Genomic DNA, 26921 nt, shown 5'->3' on the forward strand with positions numbered 1-26921 from the left:
TAAAGTGGTCACTGCAGATCCATACCCTCATGATAGCATTTACTAAAAACTAATAACTTTGCTCAATGTAGCCACCAAGTCATTTTTAATTTGTAAAGAATTAATTAGTTGTTATGATACAAAGTTTTATTTTCAAGCTTCAACAATACAAGCAGCAAGAATGTATAGCTGAGTTTAAACAGCAGTATGAGCCTTTTTTTATATTATATGATACTTATTTCATATAATATGTATTTACATCCATAATCTTTTCTAAAAGTGAAATGACACACATGGAATTATTTTTCAGTGAATGTTTCTTATGGGGAGTAGGTAGGAAGTAGGAATAGTGTGACAACTTCCAAAATATCTTATATGTTTATGTCTGAATTTTTTAAAGTATGATTTAATATTTTAAAAATGAATTCAAAATATAGGCTATGTAGAAAATTTAAGGCTTATTCATTTTTATCCACAGCTATAGCATTGGTTTTATGGACCAGAATCTATAGCTCACAGCCCTTTAGTTATCTTCCTTCGTGACCACTACATGAACATGAAATAAGGTTCAGTTATGAACAAAAGTGAGTTAAAGTAAATTAATCATCATTTGTGATTTGTAGTACAGAGTATTTATTTAGACCAGGGCTTGCAAATCAGTCGCCTACATCTACATCCTTTTTGATTCACACAATTCAGATTTTTCATAGAAAAGATTTGGAAGCTTTGCCAATGTTAGACTCTTTTCTTACCTCCAAACAATCAGCCAGACCTGAGTAGTGCCTTGCACTTGGTCTCTACAATACAACTATTGTATTACCCTAGCCTACTTGGTTCCTTTACTTCACCTGTTTGCTTCTCAGTACAATAGAGTCTGCTATCCGTAATCTAAGCTGTTAAAAATAAATGAGACTGCTAGGGGAAATCATTTTACAAAATCCCAAAGCAGCTAGGGCCTTAAAAACTGTTGTCGGTTTTTACATAAAAAAAAACTATCCCTATAGATTTCTTGGTTCCCCAGCCTAAATAGGTTTCATGGCAAGTCTGAGAAAGTACCATACAAACTATTACTTACTTTTACTTACCTATTATTTTCCATTTCTTTTCAACTATATATGTCTTAGATCTATGTAAAATTGAATGTCATTTTTCATAATGAAAATGGCAATTTATTATCTATAAAGAGCCTTCCCCATCCTCTACCCCACCCCACCCCACCCATGCCTGCTATGACAAATGCTGGGAAAAAAAATCCATGGACTTTAAACATGTCAGTCCTAACAGTGTTAGGCTAGTATAAGTTGCCATGGTCACACAATGAGAATTATTCTGAAAGGCAAGGGACTCCCAGTCTGTAGAATGTCAGGTTGTGGGATGGGGACCTCAGGTGTCTTATGGGTAATACAACTAGATTGATTAAAAAAGTAATTCCTGCGGTGGCTCACGCCTGTAATCCCAGCACTTTGGGAGGCCGAGGCGGGTGGATCACGAGGTCAAGAGATCGAGACCATTCTGGTCAACATGGTGAAACCCTGTCTCTACTAAAAATACAAAAAATTAGCTGGGCATGGTGGCGCGTGCCTGTAATCCCAGCTACTCAGGAGGCTGAGGCAGGAGAATTGCCTGAACCCAGGAGGCGGAGGTTGCAGTGAGCCGAGATCATGCCATTGCACTCCAGCCTGGGTAACAAGAGCGAAACTCCGTCTCAAAAAAAAAAAAAAAGTAATTCCTTATCACAAAATACATTATTGGTGAAAAAAAAAAGAAAAAGTAATTCCTGATTTGGGTCCCAGGTCCTATGAGGTCTGTGAGCCCTTCAGTGGCTAACTAAAAGGAAGATATTAGCCTACAAACTGGATGAAAATGTCCAATTTCTTTGTTTCCATGTGGAAAATCTATGTAGTCCCTCTATGAGTGTGCTATCTCAAGCTCTGAGTGTAGCGGGAAGAGTGAGATCTGCCTGATTGTCAACAGTGGGAAACAGACCAATCAAAAAACCATCAACTGTTTGAAAGATAGAACTTTGAATAACAAAGGATCTGGAGAGAAAAACAATATTATGAGGGGAAGTGCCTGGGCATAGAGTTTGGGTACAACGGGTCTAAGTAACCCTTGAAGTTTACATTCTTTCTAGCTCTCTCACTTGGAACATGCTCTTCATCCACCAAAATTACTCCCTTTAGGCATTTCATGTTCTTGCTATGCCAATAATAACAGTTATACGTTCTAGGACTTACTCTGGTCTGTTGCACTCTCGAATGGCTGTTTTGATGCCCCCTCCACATGTTCTGGAGCAAGTTCCAAAGGGACTCCAGCTTCCCCAGGATCCATCAGTCACAGGGACCTCCATTTCTTTGGGAACACAAAATCCATACTTGCAGTGCTGTATTTAATAAGGGGAATAGTGAGGGAGACTTGGCACTGTGAGTTGTTACAGGACTGGCTGTCCTTTTAAACACAACATACGTTAATTCTTTTCCATGTGTGGGTTTGAAATGCTGCAGATTCATCATCCATATGAATAATGGAAATGCTAGGGATTTTAATCTCACACTTATTGATTTTAGACTGGGTCTTTCTTTACAGCTTGCTTGAATTAAACTGGCCAGTGACTGGCTCCAGGCTAACAGGGTAACTCCAATGACAAGCTTCAAACTGCTCAGTTAGTTTACTTGGAAAAACCAGGAGTGGAAATGGGAAGAGTGGTTATAGACAGGCCCAAAATGAGTTACAGGATTTGCATAGTGAATCCCCATCAACAAGGCCTAGAGAAGTTACAAGTCTGGTAAACGATAATGCTTTATTGCTCCCAATTTTAATTACACTGGAGAGGGGGAAAAAAAGCAAATTACATGATTCCAATAAACACACTCCAGGAAAGCTGTCAGGATGAGACTAAAGCAAAACGAACACACCACAGCGCGCCCTAAACTTTATTACTTGTTTGTTACTAATGATTTCAGATTCTCCAGCCTGAAGCAAGAAGGCCATGATGTTTAAAAAGTAATAATAAAACAAAATAAAACTCCTCAGCAGGACAAGGGAGGAGAGAAGCCCATTTCAGCCCTGTGCCATTGTTGGGGTGTGAAGCCCTGACACAAAGCCGAGGTCACCGAGCAGTGGACAAAGGAACAGTGGCAGCAGTGGCCACAGGAGGGTGACGCCCCGCGGCTTGCTCAGATCTCTGAAGCAGAGCTGGTGGTGGCTGTCGTGATTTATCCCCAGGAAGGACACAGCCGCCAAGAGGGGAGAGACAGAGAGGTTTGAAGGCCAGGGGGTGGGCGGTATGAAGGGAAAGTGGAAAAATAAGAGGTAGGTGAAGGTCTCAGTGGAAACGGCAGGCCCTACCCCCACACAGGCTTGGTAAACAATTATTTAAACAGTGCAATTAAGCTTTCTCCAGTCTGCCTGGCCTCCTCCCTTGTAATTATCCTCTTACGGTATCTGAGGACACGTCCCTTTCCCTGGGCTGTTTGGCTGAGGCTGAAAACATTCTGCATCTGAACCCTGGGTGACTCAGTATACATGAAATGTACACCGAGGCAGTGGGGACTACATCACTCTCTGGAAATCACTTTATATTTGTCTTTACAGTGGTTGTGAACACTTCTTAGAAAATATACATATAAAAATAAATGAACAGAGGGGCAGCTTGTTCTAGAGTACCTGCCCAGTAGACACAGAACATGAGCCACATATACAATTTAAGAATTTCTAAAGTCACATTAAAAGAAACTAAAATAAAACCTTAAATTAATTTTCATATGTTTTATTTAGCCCAATCTATCTAAAACATTGTTATTTCTATGTGTAATCAATATAACATTACTAATGATACTTTTTTTATTTTTGAGACACGGTCTTGCTCTGTCACGCAGGCTAAAGCGCAGTGGTGCAATCATGGCTGACTGAAGCCTTGACCTCCCAGGCTCAAGTGATCCTCCCATCTCAGCTTCCTGAGTAGCTGGGACCATAGGCATACGCCACTCTGCTCGGCTAATTTTTTTATTTTTTGTAGAGACAGTTGGGGGTGAGGGTTTCAACATGTTGCCCAGGCTAATTTCAAACTCCTAGGCTCAAGCAATCTGCCCTCCTCAGCTCCCAAAGTGCTGGGGTTATAGGCATGAGCCACCACACCTGACCTATTAATAAAATTTTTAAAATGCTCACTTTTGTTTTATATCAAGTCTTCAAATCCTGGGGCAAATTTTATACCTAAGCACATCTCAGTTTATGTTGACATATTAATGTAGCCACATGTGGCTAGTGGCTACCATATTGGACACAGCAGGTCTAGATGGACAAAACTTAACAAAATATAACAGGTCTCGCTGGGCGTGGTGGCTCATGCCTGTAACCCCAGCACTTTGGGAGGCTGAGGTGGGTAGATCATGAGGGAGGTCAAGAGATCGAGACCATCCTGGCCAACATGGTGAAACCCTGTCTCTACTAAAGATACAAACATTAGCTGAGTGTGGTGGCGCATGCCTGTAGTCCCAGCTACGCAGGAGGCTGAGGCAGGGGAACTGCTTGAACTGGGGAGGCGGAGGTTGCAGTGAGCTGAGATCGCGCCACTGCACTCCAGCCTAGTGCCTGGCGACAGAGTGAGACTCTGTCTCAAAAAAATAAATAAATAAAAATAAAAACAGGTTTCACCGGGACTGGTATCTCTTCTACAAAATAACTCTATGCCCTTCGGTGTGTCCCTGAAGTCTGCTTCCACAGTCAAAAAATGGGGACCTACTGGCCAAAATTATTTGGAGTGTAACATGGGACAAAGTAGGTAACACGCTTAGTATACAACTTAGCGCATAGGGGACCCCACTTAAATAACAGTGACAATGATAATGGCAAACATGCACACTGCACTTAATATTCATCAGGCACTGTTCTAAGCATTCTATACACAAACTTAGTCCTCACAACACACTATGAAGTAGATACTATTATTACTTCCACTTTTACAGAAAGGCAAATGAAGGGACAGAGGGGTTGATGCCAGACATCAGTAAGAGGTAGGAGTGGCAATGAAACACAGACAAGACTTAACAGTGCATACTCTTAACCGGGACACATGCTGCCTCTCAACTGTGAGCAAAGGGGGACAATTTCTGTCATCTACATAAGGACTGAAATTTTCACCAAAACTTAACATTAATGAGATGGCCAGGTGAGACTGAGACTCCAGATTATTCACTCAATATCCATCCTCCCCTTTATTCCTTGGTAGTAGAACCTATATTTTCCAAAGTTTCCCTATGGATAGAGGAGGTCAAAGAGATGTAAGCAGAATTCACTGGGTAGGCTTACAGAAGAGGCCCTTTGAACTCTTTGGCTTCATTATGGAGGGAAGTCAGACTCCATGGCTGGAGCTGCCACAGCCATTTTGTACCTTGAGGACAAAATTAAGGAGTTTTCTGGAAATATATGTATATATATTTCCTTCTTAACATTTCAGACTTCAGTTTCTGGATCTCTTTATTCTATAAATTTTACTTCTACATAAGAGCAAAGTCCAAATGACCACTCTTCTCATTAAGCATTAGTATAAACCTCAGAACAAAACAAGGAGGTAGGTTTATCAGAGCGCTACCATTTAGCCCTGCACTTAAATGTCCTCATAGTTGCTTTCTAAAAGAAAACTTCTAATCCAAAGCTGATATGGAAATTAAATATTTCTTAGTCAAATGACCATTGATAGGTGTCCAAAAGAGAGGAAGAACTTCAGAGGAATAGGAGAAGTGTCTGACATGACAGAGGCTGGGAATGGAGGCTGTTTGGGAAACATGACTGAGATAATCTCCTTTTACCAGGCAAATTCTACAAATCATAATCACATAGTAAAATAACAATTACATCATAACAAAGCACTAAGTGGCTGGTGAAATAAGAGCCAAAATAAAGTCAGCCTTTATTAAAAATGTCCAAAACCATCCAAATAAGATTTTATATAAATATATCTTTTTGAGAAGTTGGAATGGGGACTTAGAGATTGATTTTGTCCAAAGGAAACTTGAAACAAAAGAGTTTCAAACTTCAGACTCACAAATAAGGTTAAAATGAAAATGTTAATGGACTTAAGAAAGTGGAGAAAATAAAGAGACATTAGTGAGTAATTCATCAAAATAACATTGTGTCAGCAGTCCAAGATAGATTACTGCTGCAGGAGCAGAACAGGAAGAAGAGAAAGAAAAAGCATTAACCCAGCGGCCAAGGGAGGCAAAATGTGCTAGCATATAGAGAAAAGGCACATACTGCCAATTCTATGAAAAAGAAACAAAGGAAAAAACTCAAAGAATTTCTATGCCAACATATTCACCTTCTTTGGCATTTCTAGAATGTGTAAATATTCTTCAGGGTATTTAAATATACCCACATCTTTAATGAAAGCTGCTGGACATGGTCACTTTTCTAAAACAACTAAAAATGGACCTATCATTTTCTCTGCACAGTTCCTTCTCCAACAGCATCCTTAGCCTGCCTTGGGAATGCCTTGAAGGCCCCTGCTCTTGCTAAATACAAGCATACCCACTTGCTTCTGTTTAGCAAAAGCAGGGCCTGCTGAGAGCTCTCCCAAAGCTCCCCAACCCTCAGAAGATAGAAGATTACCCTACAATCGCTCCTCTTCTGCTTCTGAAAAAAACAGAAGATTGGGAAAAGACACAACTGACATCCTCCAAGTTATTCTGGATTACAGAATGGATTGGGTAACCATACTGCTATATGGAGCTTGATAGCACGTTTATGACAATTTTACTAAATACAAGTCATTTCAACACATGATTGAAAAGTTTCTTTGCTGTGTGTGTGTGTGTTTTTTTTTTCCAGCAATAACATGTGTCAGAAATAGAAACAGTGGGTGGATCCATTGGGTTGAGAACCACAACACAATACCAGTGATTTCACTGAGATCAAACAGATTCAGCTGAAGTAATATAATGGGCTGGTTCTAACCCAAGCCAACTAACCAAGTTGTCAAATAGGATCCCCCACCAGCTGGTAGCAGTTGTTTGGGTCTTTGTGTTTAGCAGGACTCTGAGGCCATATCTTGATTTTTTAAGAATGAGTGCCATATTCAATTTTTAATGGCTGCCATGGGTTCTCAGACAAAACAAGGATTTTGTAGCCACCAATGCACTAAGTTGCATGTCTTGCAAAGATTCACTCTTTGGCCAAATAGCTATATTTCTCTTTACTAGTGAAAGCTCTAGAAGCTATTACGCATGTATTTGTATAAACTTTTTGTTAGGTTGTTATTGAGGAAAGCTGTATTCTCAATTGATGAGGTCCCAGCTATGGAGAAATGAGAACATGAGCTGAGTTTGTTGCCCATTTAAGTCAAATATAAAAGCATCTTCATTATAATGTTTTATTTTTGCATTAGACTTTATATTTTTAAAATAACTTTCATGTCCTGTCCACGGAAGAAACCACTAGTCTTCCTCTTTGACCACCAGAAATGGGGGGAGCTTGAGTTAGGGTCACTCCAGTAGACCCTGCTGCCCCTTCAGACAAAGCAGTGGAGGAAATGAGGGTGCGGAGGGGCTGCCCCACATGATCTGAGTGACCTTGGACAAATTACTCATTGTTCTCAGTTTCTTGTCTATTAGATCAGGGAACAGGGAGTTAAGTTTCATCCTCTCTTAGGACTTCCTCCACAGAAACATTCTGGGTGGTACTGATTCTATACAGTAAAGTGGAGGAAGAGGAATAGAGATGAGAATAAATTATTAAAAGTAAGTAAGGTGGACAATGGAAAAAAGAGAGAAAAAAGGGAAAAACATATATAAGGATGACAAAACACTCAGAAATATCCTTCAGGGATTGTATCCTTGGTAAGTGACAGGATGCCATTTTTCATGTGTGTTTTTTTTTAATCAGGATTTATATCTAAAACTTTTGTCCCTTAATTTTTGGGGGTGAATATCAGTAACATGCCACCATTTTTTAGAAGCACACTAGGTACAGAAGGTTAGGTTAATCATACTCCCAGGTGTGTGAGACACAGTTACCATTGGACCACATAAGTAGCAGATTTTGTTTAGCTATTAACAAATAAGTAGGAACCATTATAACCAGCTCACGAGAACTTGGATTTGGATATATCCTGGATGACATTATAGCTCCTTAAAGGGAATAACAGTGGTTGCTAAAAGCCTGGTATCATAGTAGTACCTGCAATAACCGCACTCTATTTCTGTATTTCCTTGATTCTAAACTGTTCTATCAACTTACCAACAGCTTTCCAGTACCACCCCCAAAAGAGAGAGAAGGAAAAGAAATACAATCTCACATTAGGTGTTCCCATAACTTGAAAAACACACTGGGATTTTAGAAATGTTTAAATGAGAGAAGGTCTTAAGTTGAGAGAATGTCTTAATATTGAAGCAATAATGATAGGTATATTTCCTGGTATCAGCATTATGCTATAATGTTAAGTTTTTCAATTTTTAATAGTAAGCTAAACATCTACCCTCTAAAAAAAATACTATGCATGCTAAAACAGACTGCATTATCTTATATTCTAAATATCAGTGTCTGATCATACAGCCAAAATCATGCACATTTCTGCCTTAAGACAGAAGGACAGAACAGGGCATTACTTGCCTTTCCAGGCTCGCACTCCGTCCCATCGGCCCAGGGTGTGTGCTGAGTCCGGCAGCCTTTGTGTACTCCATCGACATTATTGCACCAGAGCCGTCTACACTGCATCTGCTCAATTCAATGGAATGACAAATGAGTGGCAAGTGATTTATCTGACAGTATTAAACAGGGAAAATCTTGCTTTCAACTAATGTTTCACCAATGATTTAGGGTAAGTGGGAAAGGAAATTCTTTTCTTGGTATGATAAATGCTAAAATATTTCAAGACCTATAGACAGCAGCCCATAAAACATGTTTCTATGCCTGGTAATGGATATCCAGGTACCCACCACCAAGCTAAGGAAAGAAAACTTCACCAGTACAGCTGAAGGCCCTATGTACTCATCTGAGGTCCCTTTCCCTTCTCTTCCTTACCAGAAGTGACCACAATCCTGAGGAGTTGATCACGTCATCATTCCCAACACTTTTATTACAAATGCATATAAATCTTCAGTAATGGACAGCATTTAAGCTTTGCAACTTACTACCCCACCGCTTTCCAGGCCAAAATTACCAAATTAGAAGTGCATAAATACTTGTGAACTTGGTCAACTTCATCAACAACTGTACCATACTGACATATCCTATAACTTGCTTTCTTCCTCCTCTAAACAATATATATATATATATATATATATATATATATATAAAAGATTTATTCCAGTTGATATATTTAGCTCTATTTCAGGACATACTTTTAAAAGATTTTTTTTTTTGGGCTGGGCATGGTGGCTCATGCCTGTAATCCCAGCACTTTGGGAGGCCGAGGTGGGTGGATCACGAGGTCAAGAGATTGAGATCATCCTGGCCAACATGGTGAAACCCCATCTCTACTAAAAATACAAAAAATTAGCCTGGTGTGGTTGCCCGTGCCTGTGGTCCTAGCTACTCTGGAGGCTGAGGCAGAAGAATCACTTGAACCCAGGAGGCGGAGGGTGCAGTGAGCCAAGATTGCATGCCTGGTGAAGGAGCAAGACTCCATCTCAAAAAAAAAAAAAAAAGATTTTTTTTAATTTTTTTTATTTTTTGTGATTATTAAAATAAACCATACTTATAGTAGAAAAGCTGTGAAAGTATTAAGTTAATTTTTTTAAAACAGAAAATAATTTCAAACACGCAGTCTTTTCTGTACTTTTTCTCCCCCTTTAGAGTTGAGATCATACTTTATAAAATTGTTTATCTTGTTATCTTAGAATTGTATCAGGAGCATGTTCCCAGATGTAGATCATTTTCAATTGCTATAAAAGGGAGACACTATAATTTGCTTAACCTTTCTTTTGCTTGGCATTTCAATGACTCCTAATTTTTCCTATCATGAATAACTCAGAAACAAATATCACCATGAATCAAGTTTACTCAAAATTTTGTTACTGTTTCCATGGAATACTATTGTACTTCTCAATTCACCAGGCAATCTCTGAAGACGCTCCCAGCAAAAGAAACTCACACACGCTGCCCCAAAGAGACAGAATAGGCCACCCCATAGAAGCACAGTTCTACTCATCTGCAACCTGATAATTGCTATATTCTATCACTGGCCCAAACATCCACAACACATACATCAAATTATCACACAGCCACCCCAGCGGAGGCTCCACCAGAAATGATTTCAAGCCCCAGGTAGTCCCAGGATGCTACCTTGACAAACTAAAACACAGAAACATATTTGTCTCATGAATTACTTCTGAGTCTAAAAGAGTTCCTATAATTCAGGTCACCTGGATGAGTCATAGGGCATTAAAGGCGACAAGAAAAGAAAAAAGCTGAGCTCTGTAACCTTGCTGCCTCTGAGCTTCACTTTCACTTCTAAAATGAAAGTGGTGATGGTATCTCCCTTTTGGGCTGCCATGAGCGTGAAATGAGAATGTGCAGGTAAAGCACTATTTAACACTGCACAATAGTACTATTGTGCCATCCTCATCATTGTTATGATCATTAATTTACTCACACTTTTCCTTGGGTAGTTTATATTAGAATAAGAATCCAATGGAAAACTATGAATAAAAAGAAGTGCAGAATCAATAATAAGGGCAGAAGTGGCCCTTGTACACTTACCATATATGGGCACACCTGAGAACCTGGTCCAAAAATCAATTCACATTGTTTATTCACGTTGTAAAGGATGCCTGGCAGTTGGACAGGCAAAGGATAGGGTCTGGATTCAGGTTCATTAAGCAAACACTCGCCATAACCAGTGCTATGGAAACACACAGAAACAGGCAAATGTTGAGAACGGTGGCTGTAAGGGCTCTGGATAACAATAAAGGCCTCCCCACCATTGTAATGGTAGAGATGACAGTTACTTTTTAACATGTGCTTTATTCTTTACATCTAAGATTAGATCGAGATGCTGAAGTTATGTTTTCGCTGTCAACTTTGTAGAACCACATGCAATGAATACAACATCGCCAGTAGGAAATACACATCTGTTACAAAGTTGATCACACTTCACAGCAATTATCTGTTTATTTTTTACCATTGTTCCCAATAGACTGTAAGCTTCTTAGGGGCAAAGATAGTGTCTTTTTCATCCAAGCACAGGGCCCTGTCCATGACGACAGGTGCTTAGTAAATGTTCGCTGAAGGGATGCATGAGCGAATCAATGACTTACACCATACACCTTACACCATCTGGCTAAAAAGAAAACACCTTACACCATCTGGCTAAAAAGAAAAACAGCAACCTTCCAGTTCTTTCACTTTTCAGCAAACACCTCTCCTGGAAAATTCACACCTGGTGAGTTCTGATTAATAAAGCCTCCTCTGCCCTGTGGTTGCAGAAATATACACCCAGTGACTCTGGGACAATCACTTAACCTTTCATACTTCTGAGAGAGAAGAGCAATAAATCTGTGACACAGGGGCATTGTATAATGTAATTGGATCTTTGAGCAACCTAGCAGGAAGCTTAAAAAAAAACAAGAAAAGGAAGGAAATGGGAAAAATAGAGAAAAGGGGGAGGAAAGAGGGAGAGGAGAGAAGAAGAGTGAGGCAGAGAGAGAATGTCCTCAATTCAACAATGTGGGAGCCGCTGTAATTTCTACTTATCCACAGAATCTGCTTTGGGATCATCTCACTACCCCACTCCTTTCCAGGCCAAAATTACTAAATTAGAAATGTATAAATACTTGCAACCTTCGTCAAGAAATCACATTCATAGTCCCTCACCCAATGTTCGAACAAATCTCAAAACTTAACCCAAAAAAGAAGCAACATTTCCACATTCTCTTTAAGATTCCAACCTTTTCTTTAGCTCAGTCTATAATCTTCTAAACTCTGGCAAGGATATAAACGACGCAGATATCAGAGAGTATTTTTTTTTTTTTGCCTCCTCTAAGGAATATCAACAAAAATAACTCAAAAGGAATATTTGACTTGGTATTGCCTTTCCCACAATTAGTTCACTACACGCAGGCCAGGCACTAGAAGTTTGTGCTAAAAGAATGTTCAAGCCTTACTCTAAAAACTCAGTGATGTATTTCCGACTACACTTTGACCACATCCAGGGGTTGGTGTAGAAGTTCAGTGTCGGAGCCATGACATGCTGGGGACTCTTAACTCCTTCTTCTTTACATTTGTTGTTGTCATCGTGAGGCATGTTAAACCTGAAGGCAATGAGACAATGATGAGAATGTCAGTAAACACCAAGGGATCATACTGTCCTAACTGCTCCAAGAATGCATTCATCAAAGAGAAAAATAATTACCTGCATTTTGGATAAGAACCTGAATCCTGGTAAGCAGAACAAAACTTAAGACAATTCAAGATAGTGTGTAGATTAAAATATAATTCTCACCCAACTTACTACAAAGTATAAATTATAAAATGTATTTTAAAAGATGTGAGTTGGGCCATGTGTTTGGTTTAATTGTACTTTCTGGAATTGCAGAGGCTCTGAATATGCTGTAGTTGGTGCTAGAATACAGTCGCTGGAATTCCTAATACACTGTTAAAGAGCAATTTATAGAGTCAAGAATTTGGCAGGTTATGATAACATGAATATAAAGAGTCAGGAAAGTGTCAAAAATTGAAGCCAAGAGCTTTCTAATAAGAGGCTCACTATGGGTCTTGGCATCTCCCCCTTTTTGGATCAGGCTGACAAATGATATACCTGTGTAGGTACATCATTCTAAAGGCATGCAAAGTTTGTGTACAGTAAAATCCATAGAAGGTAGTGCTATGCATGGAAACCAGAGGCATGCCAATTCAACTGGCTTAACTCAGAGATGGCAAATCGTTTCATGCTTCATGCCAACAACAATTGATTGGTATTAGCTTCCTGAAAAGCCAGGCACGAAAGGATTCTTAAATTAATCTAGGTTCCGCCTGTGAGAAGGCTGTGAAGGATTGCCAATATCCTCATGGGCCTGGAAGGGAATGCAGCAGCATGAACACATACTTGCCATTCTTGGCTTAGCCAGAAGAAGTGGGGAAAAAAAAAAAAAAAAAGGAAGTATTTCCTAAATCGAGAAAAATCAATTCTGTGACCCACATGCCATTCTCAACTCAGGCAATTATCCACCGGGTGACAACCTCAGAAGGGTCACCTTCCCTCTCTCTGATGGCTATCCCCAATCACAGAATTGATGCATGTGATTAATTTAGCATTGAGGGAGAATTCCCTTCACTAGTTCCCCTTGATTACAGAAATAAGTGAGTCAGACAGAAGCATGTAGATTTGCATCATGTAAAAGTTGGAATAACAGCCTATGGAGTCTATTCCATTGATTTAGTCACATTTTTCCCCTTTTCTTTAAAGTTTATGTCTCTTAATACTTGCCAATAGAGACAGAAAAACTCAATCTTAGTTGAAGTTAGAAATAATTCTTAATACGTGAGATTCTTATGCTTGAGTCTATTTTCTTAAAAGAATGAATGCCTTGGTTTCTAGTTCCCCTGATGCCTAATCAATGCAATACCTGCATCAACAAACCCAAAACAAGTAAGGCATTCACATTTTAGTGGTTTCTCGACAGTAGTATTTATTTCCCATCCCCAGATGATGTTTATTCCCACCCCCACAATAACCTGACTTGATAAAGTCAACTTTATTTCATGTAAATAAGCTGAAAAATTATTTTCATTCAAATGTCACTCAACATTTGCTCACTGCAGAAGTTAAATAGTAATAAATACTTACTAGACACTTACAAACAATAATAACAAAAACTTTTCCGCCTTCACATACACCAGAAAATGTGCTAAATACTTTAGATGCTTCATTTTGTTTAATCACTTACTTCACCCAGTGAATACTACAGGTTGAGCATCCTTAATCTCAAAATGAAAAATCCTCCAAAATCAGAAACTTTTTGAGTGCCAACGTAACACAAGTGGAAAATTCCACATATAAATGCTTAACACAAACTTTGTTTCATGCACAAAATTATTTAAAAGTACCATATAAAATTACCTCTAGGCTATATGCATAAGGTATATATAAAACATAAATTTCTTGTTTAAATTTGAGTACCATTCCCAAGATATCTCATTATGTATATACAAATATTGCAAACATCAGAGATAATCCAAAACCCAAAACACTTTTGATCCCATGCATTTTGGATAAGAAATTCTATACATGTACTCTTACTATCTGCATTTTGCAGACGAGGAAACTGAGCCATAGAGAGGTTTAATTATTTGATCAAGTCCCATGGCTACTAAGTTGGGGAAGCTGGAACTGGAATTCCCTTCAAAGCTTCCCTGAGTTTCACAAAGTTGCCTCAGAAACCACAAGGATAGAAAGGATGCTGACTCAGCAGATTGGGCCTGCCACAAATGCTTAATGGAAAACCATACCTCTTTTGTGTTCTAAATGTGGGGCATCTAACTGTATTTCCTTTGGAGAAAAGAAAAGGGGTGTGCTCTTAAAATATGTTTGAAAGGTACTAGTTTAAAAACATACCTGTTATATATTGAACTAAATTGGAGACATGGTGTATATGCATCTTGCTCTGTGCCTGGTACACTACACTGCACATAAGGGACCTTAATGTATAAATGAAAAGCTTGCTTAATAGATGATGTTAGCTCTAAGTAAAGTTATCATCTGCCACACCAACTGATCTACAGCTATATTATATTAATAATATCCTTTTACTGGCTGGGTACACACTTTGGGAGGCTGAGGTGGGTGAACCACCTGAGGTCAAGAGTTCAAGACCATCCTGGCCAACATGGTGAAACCCCATCTCTACAAAAATACAAAAATTAGCGGGCCATGTGTTGGGTGCCTGCAATTCCAGCTACTCGGGAGGCTGAGGCAGGAGAATCACTTGAACCCGCGAGATGGAGGCTGCAGTAAGCCAAGACTGAACCATTGCACTTCAGCATGGGAAACAAGAGTGAAACTTAATCTCAAATAAAAATAATATTTTTCAGAAAATTATTTAAAAATGATAGTATAAGTAATCGTTCTAGAAAGAAAATACTGCAGATCAAAACTCAGAATAATTTCTAGTAAATTTGCAGCGTTTTTCCCCATGTTCTAAATATGCTGTCTCCAAAAAACAAAAGGGGAAAGCCATTTCATAATGGCCACTTAGTGACCATAATTAGGAAATGATTTCTTTTTTTTTTTAATTTTCTTTCCTGAAAAGGGGATATTACTGTTCCCAGATGCTAAATATCAGAATTAGAACTGTGTATCATAGAATCAGGAATTGTCTGGATTTGTAAAAATCTTGGGGACCAGAATAATGTTGAAGGACCCTCTGAGACAAAGATGTTAAATCAGGAAAGTTCTCTAGGCAAATATAGCCTCTGCTTCAGTGGAAGAAATAGAAAGACTCAATTTCTCCAGTTCACAATAGGAAAGGAGACTATTAGGCCTTATGTATTAAACTCGAGCAGTTAAACCAAAGACACACACAAGTTACGGCTAAAGAGAGTGCACTGCATTTACTCAACTTTCGGAAGTCAAAGTCATTTCACCCAATTAGGTTCAAAGCTCTTCAACCCTGCAAAGGCTACTATGACTCGGGAAGTGTCTTACACCCTCTAAAGTCAAGTATGCTCACTGATGTGAAGGAACAAAAGGTTTTAGGTCACTCTGAATTAAATGAAATTACTGAAAGGAAACTCACACATGGCCCAGCTCATGGGCGATTGTAAAAGCTGTACTCAATCCACTATCTTCACTAATAGAACAACTTCTGTAGGGATCACAAATGGTTCCCAGTTCAGCCAGACCTATTAGAAGAAAAAAACCAACAAGGATTTACTCTGAAAAGCAACTGTGGCTTGAAATAAAAACATGTAGCAAACTGTTTCAGCAATAGAGGTGATGCACAGAGGACTCACCTAAGGTATCACATTTGTCGTGAGCTCTGCAGATATCCTGCCTGAAAGCAAAGCAGACTTAGGCCTTGATAACATCAAAGATAAATGTCAATACAAGTAAATACTTAAGGGTCTCCCAGGCATACACGTCGGGGTGAGGGTTATAAAAAGCAAATTCATAAGGCCAGAGTTTCAAAACTCAAAAACTTTTTGGAATCGTTGATTTAAGAATTACAAATTACTACATTAAAAAGTCTTCTTCTGTGGCAAAGGTGGCCACAGAGCCATAAGAAACCTCTCCAAACAGTACTTTTACCAGTACCCTGGGGTAAGTGATTCTAGTTTTGTAAAGACTCTTTGAAAACATTCCTCCGAAGGTGCAAGATACCTTTCACTTACTTTCATTTAGAGGACGTGCTCATGACCCGCAACAGCGATGGCAGGGAGGCAGGAGACACAATTAAGACAGCACGCCTCTTTGTTGCTACAGTGTTTTAACATTTTGCAATGATAACTACCACAGAAGAACTGGGAGGTTTCACATTTTAAAAGATTTATTTTTCTGGCTTTTGCAAAATCACAAAAGCTGGCAACACTGAACTCACACACTACATGGCAATGCCTGGTCCATCTAAATAGCAGCTACCCTTTCCTGTTAAATAACACATTTATTCCTTATCTGGCATCTATGGGTTAGTGGCTCTCAACAAGGTGATTCTATCATCCTCCAGGGGCAGTGGAAATGTCTGGAGACACTGTTGCTTGCCACAGCTGAGGGAGGAAATACTACTGATATGTAGTGAGCAGAGGCCAGAGATGCTGCTAAACATCTTGCAATGTACAGAAAGAATTATCCAGCCCAAAATGCCAACAGTGCCTAAGCTGAGAAACCCTCTACTAGCAGCTGACTATTAATAATGTGTGACCACATCCCAACTTGACCTAAGGCTGAAAGATCTGAGGAATAAGAAATCCAAATACCTTGTTAAGAGAACAGCAGTATCATGATGGATTCCACCTGGATGGTTCTTCGAATGCTGCCACTGGCAAAAGTTTTTTAATGTTGTCTGAGCATTAAAAGATATGGAAGGCCCATCCTAAATTCAGAGAAGATTTATGGTTAATCTGTTGTACCAATACCAATTAGATATGCCATTTCGGATACAGTTAGAAGAAAAAAGAAAAAAACTTTATTACCTGTTCATTATGAATCACAATTAAGTTCACAATAACAATATTAATTAAATTTCCAATACTTGGGTCTTTATAGATAGAGGCTACCTGCAACCAAGATAAATTTTTCAAAGTTAATTGTGAACTCTGTGTAAGCAATAAGCAAGTCACGTCTTACGTTGGGCTCCACCTCTTTTTTACGTTTCTGGCAACATATGCATTTTGTGGTAGTGAATTTTTCATTCATTCAACAATCCTTTTTGTAAAGTCTCTTCGTAAAATTCACAGATCAAGTTTTAGATAACAGTGAATTCAAACAAGTTTAAATTCCTCTGAAATTGCATTGCCACGTGACTTAATGGTTCTCTGTACCAGAACAATGGATATTAATTTTCCATCAAGCTCTTTCCTCTCATTTGAAGTCCTATATTGCCAACTTATAGAATCTCACATTGGGTACATGTTAGCCAACACTGCTGTTCTTTAATGTTTACTACCCATTTGTGTCCTTGACAAACTTGTTAACCTGGTGGGGTTTTAACTTTGCATTATTATAATTAATTATAAGAGCTAAAATTTACTAAATGCCTATTTGAACTAGATACTGGCTGAAAACTATATACACACATGTATTTAGTCACTATACTGCAAAATTCTGGGCTGGGAACTATTACAGTCTCTGTTCAACAGATAAGAAAACTAAGTCACTCAGAGAAATTAAGTCACTTGTCTGTGGCCACACACTGGTGAGTAACAAGAGTCAGAATTCTCAACCTAGAGCAGTTTGATTCATAGTCTATGTTCATAATCAAAATTCTTATGAGAGATATGAAATTAAATGGTAAAAATGAGACTGTGCATGGGCAGGGCCTGATTAGATGTTCCCTTCTCTCCTGGGCATGAGAGGGCTGGGGTATCTGGGACTGAGCATCATATGGGGGTGAGAGGGGCATGGAGACCAGGCAGGACTGTGGGGCAGAGAGGACTGGGTCACAAAACAAAAAGGCAAGGAGCACCATAGGCCACAGGGAGGAAGCAGAAACCCTAAAGCTATCCCCAAACAGGACTGCTTTTCATGTTCATCTGGGGGATTTATTAAAAATAAGTCTTAGTTCATGTAAATTAGGGCTCATCCATTAAAAGGAATGTCAAGCTATGGCTGAAAATGAGTAAGAGGAGGTCTATATGGGCTTTTCTGGAAGCATCTCGAACTGTCAAATAAAATAGTAATGTGTAATACAGTATGTGAAAATGTCTCCTGTTTGAAAAGGAGTTGTATATGCACACGTGTTTGCATAAGAAATACCTGGATGCTGCACTGCCCAACAGCGGCCACTCATCACATGTGGCTACCGAGTACTAGTACGCGGCTTGCTCAAATTGAGATGTGCTGAGATTGAAGGCTTACTATAAAAATAGTCTCATTAATAATTTTTGAAATAATATTTGGATATGAAATAAATATATTGCTAAAATTCATTTTACCTGTTTATTTTTTACTTTTTTTTTGAGACAGGGTCTCACTCTGTCACCAAGGCTGATGTGCAGTGGTACAATCAAGGTTCACTGCAGCCTCGAACTCCTGGGTTCAAGATATTCTCTCACCTCAGCCCGAGTACCTAAGCCTACTATAGGTATATATAGGTATATGCCACCACGCCTGGCTAATTTTTATAGAGACCAGGTCTTTCTATGATGCCCAGGCTGGTCTTGAACTCTGAACCTCAAGAGATTGTCCCATCTTGGCCTTCTCAAGTGTTGGGATTACAGGCATGAGTGACTGCACCTGGCCATTTTTTTAAACTTTTTTTTTTAATGAGACTACTTGAAAATTTAAAATTAGGAAAAATATTTAAAATACATTTAAAATTAAATATGTGGTTTGTATGATATTTCTATTGGACAGTGCTTGTTAGAAACACATACAAAAACTTTCAACAGTGGCTGCCTCTGGGAAGGGACCTGGAAGTCTGCAGAGAGAAGGATGCTTATTTTTTAACAATAGTCTTTGGTTCTGATTTTTAAAAAATCGTGCAAATATATTGTGTTTTCAATTCAAAATGGGAGTAGAAAAATAGAATGAAAGCCTTCTAGGCCTCACTGCCCAGGCTACCTAATTAGAAGCCTGGGGAAGAGGCTATTTTTAGGAGTTCTGCAGGTGACTATGGTTCACAACCAGCATCCCTACAAATTACTGAATCTCCACCCCTGGCTGTGCCAAGTTCCTAAGTGAGGCAAAAAGCATTGGTTTTGGGAACTGGACAAGCTAAAGGTCACAGGCAGTAGTGCGAGTGATTTATTAGCTTTACCTGACCATGGGCAAGTGACCTAACTCCTCTGAGACTCAGTTTTCTTATCTATAAAATGGGCATGATAATCTCACCTGGCAGGGTTGCCAGGAGGATTCAAAATTATACCTTTTAAGTAAGAAACATTGTCTAACAAAACATTCCATACTGATAACCATTGTCAGTTAAAAAAGGCAACCAATAAGTAATCTTATATTCTCTTCAGTCACTTGCTTGAATAGCTGAAATGCCAGCTCTGAATGGTCCTCCAAAACACTGAGTGGAAACCCATTCCCCAATGGCACATTTAGAGACCTCATATATCACCTTCGTTTGAATGTACTTACAATTGACATTAAAGTTAAAATATAGTGTTGAAGGTTTTCTCCATGGTATGAAACCATTCTGTTGTCTGCCACCACCAACAACTCTACAAACCGTGGATAGGATAAAAAACGTTTTGTCCTTCTGTGGGTCCTCTTTTCCCTTGTGTTGTCTGTCTTGTTACCATAGGCAGATAATGCCTCCGTCGCTAAGCCGCTGTTTAATGCTGCCACGTCATCAGCCAGGTTAATTCCTTCTCCCCATTTTCTTCTTCTGGTTTTCCTCTTGTCCTTCCTGTGACTATTTTTGTGTTCTGTAACAAATCAGATGGTAAGCATTACATTTCAAACCACATCTATTTTATATTAAGAATTCAATTTGACACATCATAAATTGATGCCTCTGTGGTCAAATTACATACAAGTAATTTGACACAAGTCCTGCATACTGTGGACTCTACAGATGCACCTCTTCTTTTACCTAAGCTTTTAATTAATTTATGATCTAAGATTAGCTTCTCTGGGTTGTTTTCATACTTGCTCACTTCGGGTATTAGTAAATCAGGCCTGAGCTTAAGGGAAACAATTGCATGTGATTCTTATTCTTTTCATTTGTTAACAAAACACTTGTTGGGATTGAATCAAAGGATCCCACTCTTATTGTTATTTGCCATAGATATAGTAAGGGCCAATAACATAGCTAGAGCACTAAAAAATTAAAACAGAGGCTGGGCGCAGTAGCTCATGCCTGTAATCCCAGCACTTTGGGAGACTGAGACAGGTGGATCACATGAGGCCAGCCTGACGAATGCGGCCAAACCCTGTCTCTACCCAAAATACAAAAATTAGCCAGGCATGGTGGTACTCGTCTGTTATCCCAGCTACTCAGGAAGCTAAGGCATGAGAATTGCTTGAACCTGGGAGTCAGAGCCTGCGGTAAACTGAGATCGCGCCACTGCACTCCACTCCAGCCTGGGTGAGACAAAGGGAGATTCTGTCTCAAAAAAATAAATAAAGAAAGAAAGAAAAGAAAAGGAAAAAAAAAAAGCTGGAAATGGAAATGTTTCATATATACCACTTACGTTATTTAATGAGCTCTAATACAAAGAGGTCTGAGAGGTGGCCAGGATGATACAAAGGAACTGTAGAAAATTCATAACCAGGTATTTTATTGCCTTATCAGATCATTTCAATACAGGATCACAGCAATTCCATGTTTCTGAATTTTTAATTAACTTACTCCAGGGTTTAGTTAAGGAAACAAATTAAACTCAGAGAGTTTGGGCAGGCAGCTGGGACCATGCTTTATAATGTCAGATTAGCTCTCCTCATTTCCAATTCATGCCTAGGCCTCATCTTGGGTTCTCCATAGTCTTGCTGCTCAAAGTAGGGTCCGTGAACCAGCAAAATTGACAACACCTAGAAGCCTTTTAAAATGTAGATTATTTGGCCCTACCCTAGGCCTAAATCTACACTTAACAAGACTCACAGGTGATTGATATTAACAGTGAAATTTTGAGAAGCACTAGTCTCCAACTTGGCTTGAAGTTTATATTGCTGATGAAAACACTGCATTTTCACACCATCAACTATATAATAGGCAGAATAAACAGTAAAGTCCCTGCCAAAATACACTTTGAGTAAAAACAGGATTCAATCAGTTATCTTGATTATCAGATCATAAATGTGCTTTAATACTTAACATGTAAGAAATAGAATTTGTCACATCAATACCAAAAGTAAAAATTAAAATTAAAAACAGTTAAATTGTAAGTGGTTTCATATTTGAAAGGCCTAAATATTTGACCATTATAATCAATTGCTAAAAAGAATCAGTTGAGATCAGGATATATATTTTGCCCAAGTTGAGTGTTTTGTCATTATTAAAATACAGCAGTCCCCCCTTTTTCATGGTTTCGGTTCCCTTAGTTTCAGTTACCTGCAGTCACCTCAGTCCTAAAATATTAAATGGGAAATTCTAAAAATAATTCATAACCTTTAAATTGCATACCATTCTGAGCAGTGTGAGGGACTCTGGCGACATACCGCCCCATCCTGCCTGGGGCGGGAACTCATCCCTTAGGCTCGCTATCTACCCTATATACACCCCCCACCTATTAGTCACCTAGCAGCCATTCCAGCACTCAGACCAACTGTCGAGGTATTGCAATGCTGTGTTTTAAGGATCCTTATTTTACTTAATCATGGCCCCAGAGTGCAAGAGTAGTGATGCTGGTAATTCAGAATAAGCCAAAGATAAACCTTAAAGTGCTTCCTTTAAGCAAGAAGGTGAAAGTTCTCTACTTAATAAGGAAAGAAAAAAATGAGGTTTAGATCTATGATAGGAACAAATCTTCTCTCTGTGAAATTGTGAAGAATGAAAAGAAACTGTTGCTAGTTTTGCTGTTGCACCTCAAACTGCAAAATGCACAATAAGTTTACTTAAGATGCAAAGGCATTAAGTTTGTGGTTGGAAGACAGGAATAGAAACTTTCTGACTGATGGCAATCAGGTTTGGTACTATCTGTGGTTTCAGGCATCCACTGTGGGTCTTGGAACATATACCCCAAGGGTAAGGGAGGACTAATACAGTAAAATGTGTCCAAACTGTCAAACAAGTTATATGCAGTCCTGTTACGGATAATATCACTAGTCAAAAACCTGGTACATAAATAAGATGTAACATTAGATTCTTCTTCTAGTTTTTCTTTCAAGAACACTCATGTGTATAATAATGCCAATGGGTATTGCATTTTTACCAACCGGCATTGGTATACATATACGAGTTTTCAATATATGCGTAACAGGGTCAATCAATCTTTAAATCATCAAATGAATATAGACTAGATATTAATCAAACACCTATTATGTACCAGGCATTGAATTAGGCTCTTTATGTATGTTATCTTAATCCTTTCAACCTGAGAAAATTACCTCGATTTTTCCGATGAGGAAAATTAGTCTCAAAGAAATTAGAAACTTATCCAAAGTCACGTTGCAGGAAGTGTAGGTATGAGGAATCAGTCATAGATTTGTTAAATTCCCTAAACTGTGCTCTTTCTATCAGGCGGTTTTCTCAACAGCTGCAGTTTGAAATGAGCTCATAATTTGGTTGATAGCTTCCAAAGGGAATACGAATTGAGGAAAAGACAGTGCTGGTGGATATTTTCACGAAGATTTTTGTTTTTTACAACAGGTATATGGAAAGCTATGTTGAGAATTACATGTTTTTTTAATACATTAAGAAAGTATGTCACTTATACTGTGAAAAATACATAATCCTTGCTTAATGTCTTCTGTAAATATTATAATTTGCTTTATTATAGTAAGTAAAATTTTAGACATTTTAGAAGATTTAGTCTCTTTTGGTTTTCTATTTCTTATTTGTTGATTTCTGCTCTAATCTCAATTTCTTTTCTTCTGCTTGCTTCACTGTTAACTTGTTCTTTTCTTTCTTTCTGTTAACATAGAAGGTTAGTGATTTGAGACTTCTAGTCTTTCTTCATAGAAGTATTTACTTCTATGCTATAGATTTTCTTCTAGAAGCCCTGCCTTAGCAGCATCCCATGTTTTGATATATTGTCTTCCTTTTCATTCATCTTGAAGTACTTTCTGATTTCTCTGTTGAATCATTGTTCATTTAGGAGTGTGCTATTTAATTTTCACATACTTTTGAGCTTCTCGTTTTTGTCTGTAATTGATTTCTAATTTTGTTACATTGTGATGAGGAATGTAACAAAATTAGAAACACATGTAACCAAAACAGCATTACTGTTATCCTTTTAAGTGTATTGAAATTTGTTTTATGTTCTTGCATCTGGTGCGTGCTGGAGAATGTATCATGTGCATTTTAGAACATGCTGCTGTTTTGGGAGCAACGTGTCCTATAGATATGTTAGTAGTTGATTTACAGTGTTGGGCAACTTTTCTACTTTCTTGTCATTCTTCTGCCTGGCTGTTCTATCCATTATTGAAAGTGAGGTACTGAAGTTTCCAATTATTGTTGTTGAATTGTCTTTTTCTCCCTCCATTTCTGTCAGTTTTTGCTTCATGTATTTTGGTGCTTTGTTATCAGGTGCATACATGTTTAAAATTCTTATATCTTCCTGATAAATTGACCTTTTATCATATAAAACACTTTGATGGACTTTATTCTACCAGAAAAGTGAAAGAAGCGAGTCACAAAAGACCACACATCAAATGACTCCAATCATAAGCAATGTCTAGAATAGGTAAATCTACAGAAACACAAAATAGAGTAGTACAAGTTGGGCATCCCTGATCTGAAAACCCCAAATCCAAAATGCTCCAGAATTCAAAACTTTTTACATTGCTGACATGACATCACCAAGCAGAAGATTCCACACATAAGTATTTAACACAGACTTTATTTCATGCACACAATTAATAAAACTATTGAATAAAATTGCCTTCAGCCTATGTGTATCAGGTGTATATAAAAGATACATGTTTAGACTTGGTTCCTATACTCAGGATGTATCACTATGTATATGCAAACATCCCAAAATAAAAAAAAAATCCAAAATCTGAAAGACTTCTAGTCTCAAGCATTTTGCATAGAGATGGAGTGGGGAGATGGGATTGTGGTTAACTGTAAAGTACAATCTTTTTCTCAAGTGATAAAAATGTCCTAGAATTGACTGAAATGATTATTATACATATCTGTGGATATGCCAGAAAATAATTAAATTGTACAGTTTACATGGGTAAATAATATGTATGAGACATATACTTCAATAAAGCTGTTTAAAAAAGAGAAACTATATCACTAAGTTTGTGAAGAGTAATTCTTATTTAATGTTTTCTGTAAATATTACAATTTTATTTATTGGATTTACTTAAAGTACTGCAGTGAGAAAAACACTCAGGAAATGTTGTATGTAAATCTTTTTTTTTTGGACCACTAAGGGGAGAAACAAGTGTACTATCAGAATCATCAGAGGGCACTTGGGCACAAGAAAAGCTGCTGATGAATGAAGGCCATGATTAGAAACAAAGTATATAAATAACGATGATGAAGGAATTAATCTGAAAAAGGCTACAATTTCTAACAGTAAACAACTCACAAATTGTAATATTTCTGGAGGACCTTTCACGCACAAGTAAGCTATGTATCAAAGAAATAATTCAGCATACTTTAGGTGGCATGAAAATGCAAACCCCAAGTTGTTTCCTCAGGATTAAAAGCAATGTCTTCTAAAACAGAATGCTCCTCCGTCTTTTATCAATCTGACCTTTTCTCCTAATGAGTTAGAATCATATTTATTGAGTTAATTACCCCAACTAATTTCTATCACATTAACCATTTTAGCAAGCAACTCTGAATTTCTCATTAAAAATTGGCATTAAAAAGAAACACTATATCTTATATACCCACTCAACTTTCTTGCTTCTGAATAGAATTGTGATAACAGAATAGTTTTCACCAATAGAGTAAACACTGTTAGGATAAACAGAAAGTCATCCCCATTTCTCTTCTGTGAGCATTTAGCGTAATGTTAAAGGAGGAATAGAAGCCAGGGTTTCAGGAATTTGCAGAGTCACTTTGCTTATAGTTTAATCAGAATGGGCTACATGATAAAATTTCACCATCCTGGAAAGCACTGTAAAAATGGTCTGTGTATTCTTGCTCTTCTTTTTTTCCTCATACATAGTTTTACATTTATGATTTTTTTTAATAATAGTTTAAGATTATTTATATACCATGCAATTTTCAAAGTATGAAGTTCAGTGGTTTTCAGGATATTCATAGAGTTCCACCATCATGGCCACCATCTAACCTTAGAATAGTTTCATGATTCCAAGGAGAAATCCCATACCTCTTAGCAGTCGTTTTCGTTCTCCCCTTTCCTCAACCCCTGGCAATCACTAACCTATATTTTTGTATTTGTGAATTTACCTATTCTGACATGTCATGTAAGTAGAGTCATATAATATGTGGTCTTCTGTGACTGGCTTCTTTCACCTAACACAATGTTTTGAAGGTTTATCTATGTTGTAGCATACATCAGTATTCCATTACTTGTTACTGTTAAATATTCCACTGTATGGATATACCACATAATGTTTACCCATTCAACAATCAGTGGACATTTGGGTGAACATTCAACCCAACTGAATAAGAATATTGCTGCTATCAACATTCATGTACAAGGTTTTGGGTGATATATTTTTTCTTTCTCTCGTTTTGGGTGAATACATTTTTGTTTCTCTTGGGTGTATACATAGCAGTAGAGGTGGCAGGTCATACACTAACTCTTCATGTAACATTTTGAGGAAATGCCAAATTGTTTTCCAAAGTGGCTGCACCATTTTCTTACTTTTTCTTGAAGTTCAAATAAGACACCTGGAAACAGGACATCATTTTTTCTTCTTCGAGGATTCCTCAAACATTAATTATGTTTACTTAATTAAATAGATGATGAAAAACCTGGCCTAGTTCAAATCCTAAAATAGCATGTTGATACCTCCAAGCAGTAAATGTATGTTTGCATTTGGAGAAAAGTGTAATATTTAGCAATCCAAATCCTCATATATGCATGTAAACAAATTTAGACATGTTTTAAAAAGCTCTAACTGGCAATTGTGCTTTTCCTATCACCACATCATAGGTATTACAGTGCTCACATTTTATTACAAGGACATGAGTTAATATTGGCTTTTGCAACTACTTTGGTGTTGATGCTCACAAGTGCTTACACTGCCACGAACAGCCAATGTTTGAAGAACTCATGCAATGAAGAGAGTGTGGCCCTATTTAAGTCCTATTTGACCTGGGGCAAATAACTGACTCCTTCTCACCTTCCATTCTCCCTCTTACAATGTGGAGTAAGACCAGTACCTATTTCATAGAGTGGCTTTTAGGAACAGCTGGAGATCATGCATGCGAAGTGCTAGCACAGTGCCTAGTGCATAGGAAGGAATGAATAAATATTGTTATCACTTTTTGGCTATTTTTTACCAGTAATAAAGTGAGTTAGAACTACAAGGAACCATTTAAGGTAAAGTGACTAAGTGTTCTTAAAAACAATTTTTTGGCTTACGGTAACAATTTTAAACACATGAGCTGTATACTCCTAGTGGGGCAAATCAGCACAGAGTGTGCCTGATTGCATTCCTGACACCCAACTGTACGATACTGTGAAAAGAGTAGGAATTATAAAACCAGAAGTGCTTAGGGCTGGTTTTCTCCCTACCATCCCCATGTGAA

The 26921-nt window shown here is 38.1% G+C and overlaps 1 protein-coding gene across 9 annotated transcripts in view; it reads right to left on the reverse strand.

Moving 5' to 3' along the window:
• Positions 1-26921, reverse strand: part of ADAMTS9 (ADAM metallopeptidase with thrombospondin type 1 motif 9) — a 170608-nt gene that overhangs the window by 120569 nt on the left and 23118 nt on the right. For 6 of the 9 annotated variants that reach the window (XR_013527414.1, XR_013527413.1, XM_054245843.2 and 3 more), the window contains exons 4-12: positions 19715-20004; positions 17104-17187; positions 16888-17003; positions 15928-15968; positions 15711-15816; positions 12081-12227; positions 10678-10819; positions 8587-8691; positions 2217-2362 (exon numbers count right to left, since the gene is read on the reverse strand). Coding sequence is in view for 7 of the 9 variants with exons in the window: in XM_054245843.2 (XP_054101818.2) it covers positions 2217-2362; positions 8587-8691; positions 10678-10819; positions 12081-12227; positions 15711-15816; positions 15928-15968; positions 16888-17003; positions 17104-17187; positions 19715-20004 (1177 nt within the window). In the remaining 2 variants the exon portion in view is untranslated. The remainder of the gene's footprint in view (positions 1-2216; positions 2363-8586; positions 8692-10677; positions 10820-12080; positions 12228-15710; positions 15817-15927; positions 15969-16887; positions 17004-17103; positions 17188-19714; positions 20005-26921) is intronic. The other 3 variants (XM_078351404.1, XM_035276037.3, XM_078351405.1) reach the window with 1 other exon arrangement.

This window comes from Callithrix jacchus, chromosome 15 (genome assembly GCF_049354715.1).
Source record: "Callithrix jacchus isolate 240 chromosome 15, calJac240_pri, whole genome shotgun sequence".
Taxonomy (NCBI): domain Eukaryota; kingdom Metazoa; phylum Chordata; class Mammalia; order Primates; family Cebidae; genus Callithrix; species Callithrix jacchus.